Below are 6,351 nucleotides of genomic sequence, written 5' to 3' on the forward strand. Positions count from 1 at the left end.
AGAATTAGATTGGCTTATCGCGCAAGGGGCCTTCGAGCCAATCATACATACAAGCTGAGCCACACCAATTGTTCCTGTTTTAAACCCTAATGGCAGTGTTCACATCTGTAGGGATTACAAATGCACTGTTAATAAAGCACGTAAGCAGGACCCGCACTCAGTGCCTGGCATTAACCAGTTACTCTCTGTCCTTTCAGGAGGGAAGGTTTTTGCCAAACTTCATTGCTTACTGGATAAAAGAGCTCAGTGGAAGTGGACTTGCCAGCACAACGAAGCCTTCCAGGGTGTCAAGAAGTTGCTGACATCAGACTCTGTCCTTGTTCACTATGATGAGCAGAAGCCACTGTCTATTACTTGTGATGCCTTGCTGTTTGGAGTTGGTGCTGTCCTCAGTCACACATTGCCTGATGGCACGGACGCACCCATTGCTTTTTACTCAAGAACAATGACTTCAACTGAGAGGAATTATGCACAGATTGATAAAGAAGCATTGGCAATCACTGCAGAAGTTAAAAAATTTCACAATTATGTTTATGGCCACAAATTCGAAATCCAAGTGGACCACAACCCCCTTCTTGGAATTTTTACTACGAACAAACCAATTCCTATTTTGTCTCCCTGTATGCAATGCCGGAGCATCATGCTAAATGTATATGACTATACACTTGTGTACAAACCTAGGAAAATGATTGCAAATGCTGATGCATTGAGCTGCCTATCACTACAAATACCTGATAGTGCTACTCCTCCACCAGCAGAAGTCCTCATGCTGCAATCCATGCCAGAAGCCCCTCTTCAAACTGATCAGATAGCAAAGATGACTGCAAAAGACCCTATCCTCAGTTGAGACCCATGTTCTCAACTGAGAGGGGCTGGCCTACAGACAAATTGGCTGAGGTATTCAGGCCATTTTCATCACATCAGCATGAGCTGTCTGCCCACAAGGGTTGCCTCTTGTGGGGAAATTGTGTCATAATTCCAGAAGCAGGATGCCAATCATACTGACAATGCTGCACACAACACACCCATGCATCGTGAGGATGAAAGTGCTGGCTAGAAGTTATGTATGGTGGCCAGGTATGGACAATGACATAGAAAGGGTTGTGAGGGAGTGCAGCATTTGTCAAGCAATCTGTCATAATCCACTGAAGGCACTGGTATTCTCTTGGGAAATGACAAAGGAACCCTGGTCATACATCAACACTGATTTTGCTGGCCGTTTTCAAGGTAAGAATTTCTTAATTGTTGTTGACTCGTACTCAAAATGGCTTGAGATGATTACTGTCTCAACTCTTACATCAACTGCCACTATAACAGCTCTCCGTCAGCTGTTTGCAACCCACGGGGTGCCCAACACTATCATTTCTGATAATGGCAGGGCATTCACCTCAGCAGAGTTCCAAGATTTTGCCAGCCGCAGCCTCATTCAAACTGTTACCGTTGCACCTCACAGGCCACAGGCCAATGGGCAAGCTGAGTGAATGGCGTAGACTACAAAAGATACACTGAAAGGACTGTTGTAGGAGACTGGCCTACCAGACTGGCCAGATTTCTGTTTGCTCAACATGTAATTCCTTGCCCTACAACAGGGTCCAGCCCATCAGAGCTTCTCATGGGTCATCGTCTCAAGACATGCCTTGACCGTGTTAACCCAGACCTTGTGAGAGACATGCAATTTAGGAAAGAAAGGGAGTTGGACTCTGCATTGGCATCTGGTACCTTACGTCTTTTCATTCCACAATAGACTGTGTTTGCTCAGAGCTACACGACAGGCCCACAGTGGGTTCAATCTAAAATTGTAAGCAACACAGGACCCATATCATATACAGTCCAGACTGATGACAGACAAGTTTGGAAACATCATGTGAACCAGCTGCGTGGGTGTTCTCCTACTGATAACCCTACACCTGAGCAATCTCCTAGCACCAATCCACTGCCAACAGACATGGATTCATTGGAGAAGTACCTACCTGTTTCCACCAATGCAAACCCTTTGCCTTCTCTGTCAGAAGGAAGTGTCACTGTTGAGTCTCCAGATACACTGACAGGGCCATCATCTGCTGAATCCCTCACTGAGTTCAGTTCTATGGGAAGACCACAGCGGAAGCAGAGCCCTCCCAAATGGTTGGCAACTATTCTGTCTAGGGGGAAGGGGTGTTGTGTCTTATTGTGTTTTCTTTGCACTGCCCCTTTAAGGCTAAAGCCCCCATGCTCAGCACTGCAGGGTTCAGTTGCTTTGTGGCAGTTTTGCAGCTCTGGGGACTCCATGTGCTCTGCCTTGAGGACCCAGAGGCATTCTCCCTCCACAGGACTGGACTGGGTCAAGTTAGAGGCAGAGCAAGTATAAGATCTGCATACATATACTGATACAACTGTTAAGATCCATCTGCATGTGATTCCAGAGAGTTATAATAATAAATAACAGTTAGTTCAACACAGCAGTGTCCAGAGTGTTGTTGCTGAACCCACAACATATCAGTCATGTGACCTTCACCTTTCCATGGGGTTAGTACTCAGCCTGTTTTGGTTCACTTTGCTCTGCCCTCCAGTGCTGCAGCTTAATTTATGGAGATGAAGTTATTTCCTTCTTACCTGCAATTCAGTTCCTCCATAACTGCAATTCAGTTTGGGGGGAAAAGGGAATTAGAACTGCATTTAGATGCACAGATGTATAACTTGTGGTAGAGGTGATATCTTTTATTAGACCAACAAGATTTTTGTTTAGCAATCAGATTTTAGCTGCTTTTCAAAATGAAATCTTCATATTTTCCCAAGCAGGAAGCAGCCGTGACCATCTGACACCTGAGATACTGCTCCTGCCTTGGTTCAAGGTAATTTGCATCATAACAAAACCTCACAGAAGACCTGAGAAACTTTTCACCAGCTAAGAACTGCCTTCCCAGAGGAGCTTCCCATCTACTGATTTCTCTGTGAAATCCTACAAAATATGAACTTTCACTTCTACCCAGGAGAACTTTTACAATCTTTTCTCTCGTGCCTGATAAAGGGTGTTTGTGCCCGAAAGCTTGCAATTAAAGAATGTTTTTTTGCAAAAAACTTGTTGGTTTAATAAAAGATATCACCTCCACCACGAATTCTGATTGCTTTTTCCTCTAGAGCAATATGGCTACAACCTGAATACCTGACAGATGTATAACTGGCACTTATGCACCACTACCTGGGGTTTTAGAATTCTGACCCATGCCTCTCTACAGAAGTAAAGTGCACCTCTAATTCTGGGTCTCTACATTAGGACCTTGTTAACATCTACCCATTAGACATCCACTGGGAGAATCAGAATTAAACCCACCATGTCTGCCATGTTCTGACCTTCTCTTGCAACCTACATGAAGATTTAGCTGGTACCCAAGGCCATCATTTTCATTTGGACTGAGGCTTTCCAATTGGCTTTGACTGATTTGTCTGCATTCATGTTGAAAACTGAAGAGTTAGCACTCCAAAAAAAAAAAAAAAAAACAGGAAATGATATGTTATCTCCATGAACCTTAATTATAGCAGTCAGTGAGCCCTTATTTCTGAACAAATATCTGCAATAAATGGAAAATCTGACAAGGGAAGTGCAAAGTATAAACAGGACTGCAAGGCAGCTACCAGGTTGTCAGTTCAATCCCTATTATCATGTAGTCCTATTAATATAATTATCATGCCCCAACTTAAAATTAATTTTTGCCCCTAGCACTCCAACCAAAAGGTGTTGGCAAATGGCATGGCACAGTTGTAACAGTTTTGGGCCCTTTAATTCTATAGCCAATGGGGAAAAAAATGTTGATTTGATGACTTATGCAATCTAAGGAAGCAAGGGACTGCAACAGATTAGCTTTCAAACTGCTTAAGTGGGCACTCTGTAAGAAGTACCATCCATACCATAAAAATGACAAAACATGGGAAAACCAGGGACACTATAGAACCAACAGATAAACAGACTGAGAGGGATGAAAACTAGGTCAGAAAGACATTCTGAGAGGGGCAAAAGATGTGACATTGTCAAGGCAACCAAGGGGGAAGAGCAGAGCACACGCAAAAGAGCAAACAAAAACGATAACTAGGGATCTCCACCCCATCTGCCAAGAAGAACTGTGGGCCCCAGAGACTACTGAATGCCTGACTAGTTGCAGGGAGGCACTCTGCCCTCAGGACTATATAAAACGTATGCAAAATTTCTGTTGTGTCTTAATTTAGGCAAAGATTTCTGTTGTCTTAATTTAGGCAAAGATTTCTGTTGTTTCTTTGCCTTATGCTTAAAATTGTAAATTGCTGTAATCCATAAAAGCTCTCTTCAGAGAATGGTCTAGTCTTGTCCAAGCCATTTTCATGACTTCAGTGCCAGGACCTAGATTCTAACATTAAGTTTAGGCAACAATGATGCAAACACCTTACTGCAGCACCATGCTGGCTGACACAGACACCTAATCTAGAGCAATCTTTTAAAGGCACAGCTATAAAGAGAAGCATACATAGCCTCCAAGGATATCCACACTGAGGAAGGCAGCTGTGTTAATTTTTTAGGCCAACAGCCCTGCACTTACTGTCCACTGTGAGGTTAATGGTCTTCTCCCCTGTGAAGGTGTCATCTGTGATAGAGATCTCCACCTCGTAGGTGCCCTCATCTGACAACTGCAGTTGACTGATCAGCAGAGAACCATTCTCAAAGATTTTAATCCGGTCCTTGTAGCCAGGCCGCAGGTTGCCGATGATCTCTGTGCCAATAGACTGCACTACAGTGACTGCCTTGTCTCGCTTCAACTGCCATTTGACCACTGGTTTGTCAGAGCTGGTGCTAGTATATTTAACGGAGAGCAGGGCAGGTTTGCCAACTGCACCATGGATCAGCAGGACTGGGCTGGTGATATTGATGCCCTCCAGCAGACCTAGGAAAAAAAAGACAAAAGGGCTAGTAAAGGCAAGACTGGGACTTACTTCCAGCAGGGACACACAGAGCTGCATGTAGCAAAAAGAAACTTGGACACACCAGTGGGGACAGACTGAGCATCATGCAATGGAGAGACTAAACTCTGTGCACTGGGGTGGGACTGAGTCTTGCCTCATGGGAAAAGTCTGAGCCACACAGTAGAAAGAGGCTGAGACAACTGCAGCAGAGAGACTGAGCCATGTGCACCAGGGAGAGGTTGAACTGCATGCAACAGGAGAAAACTGAAGTGCCTACAGAGAAAAAACTGAGCTGCACACAGTGGGCACATTCCCACGAGCACACACATACGTTTCCCCAGGGACAAACAACAGTGGCACATAGTTGTGATGCTGCTACTTGTCCCCAGGGAATGCCCCTGAATGCATGCTCTGGCATGTGGCAAACTGCCTTGGGTGGGGTAGGGGAGGCTGGGGCCAGCACCTGGGCTGGACCCGGAAGACTTACTTGGGGGCCTGGGGGCCTGCTGGGGCTGCAGTGGCAGCGATCTAGGTGCACGGAGCCTGTCTGGCAGCTAGAGCATGGCTCTGTCTGGCCAGATACCAGTCTCGGGTGGTGCATGCTGCAGCCACATGTATGGCCCTGCTCTTTTTTGAAGTTTTTAAAAAATACTGGGATTTCCCAGTATTTAATTTTGTCTCAATGCTGCAAATATGCAGCACATAGAACTTTCTCACGTGTGCTGCATGCATTTTGTGGTGTCTCAAAAGCCTTTGAGGTGCTGCAAAGCACACGTTCCTGCTCATCTGGATGTGCCGAGTGGGGCCCGAGTGAGCCCCAGGCAGCAAGGGGTCTGAATTCAATTTAAAAGAAGACCATTGTCTTAGCAGGGCTACATTAAGTGATCTCTGCTAAATTCTCCCAAGTAAGCATCCAGAAACAGTCAGAATGAGGATGTACAGAATGACCTGTTTTCCCTGGGTGTGTACCTAACAGGCGCAGGCAATTATTTTGGCTGGAGGGCCACTTACTGAGTTTTGGCAAGCTGTTGAGAGCCACATGGGTAGCCCCGCCCCTTGACTGGTGCCCCATCCCCTGGTCACCATCTTGGGGCTGTAAGTTCCACCCTGTAACCCTTGACCTTTGTCACCATATGTCCCTCCCCTTGGCCCTGGAAGTACTCCTTTCAGCAAGAGGTTTTGCCATCTTGGCTTTCGCCAATCAGAAAAATACCAAATTATATTCTAAAAAGCAGACATCTACAACATTCATTAGTTTGATTTCAAAAAATATTTTTGACCTGATTTACATGTGCTTGTGCAGTGTACACAGAGGTGATTGCACAATAGCTTAAAATTAAGTCTTACTCTTGTATTTTGCGGGGGGGAATGGGGGTTGTATAAGTTTGTGGGGGGCTGTGGGTGTGTGTGGTGTGGGGGAGGGTGTGGGTGTATGGGGGGGAT

The 6,351-nt window shown here is 45.4% G+C and overlaps 1 protein-coding gene across 1 annotated transcript in view; it reads right to left on the reverse strand.

Annotated features, from left to right (window-relative positions):
* Positions 1-6,351, reverse strand: part of HEPACAM (hepatic and glial cell adhesion molecule) — a 106,301-nt gene that overhangs the window by 74,959 nt on the left and 24,991 nt on the right. Inside the window, exon 2 of the mRNA XM_025192123.1 lies at positions 4,548-4,889. Within this exon, the coding sequence (XP_025047908.1) occupies positions 4,548-4,889 (342 nt within the window). The remainder of the gene's footprint in view (positions 1-4,547; positions 4,890-6,351) is intronic.

Source organism: Alligator sinensis, unplaced genomic scaffold (genome assembly GCF_000455745.1).
Source record: "Alligator sinensis unplaced genomic scaffold, ASM45574v1 scaffold625_1, whole genome shotgun sequence".
Taxonomy (NCBI): Eukaryota; Metazoa; Chordata; order Crocodylia; family Alligatoridae; genus Alligator; species Alligator sinensis.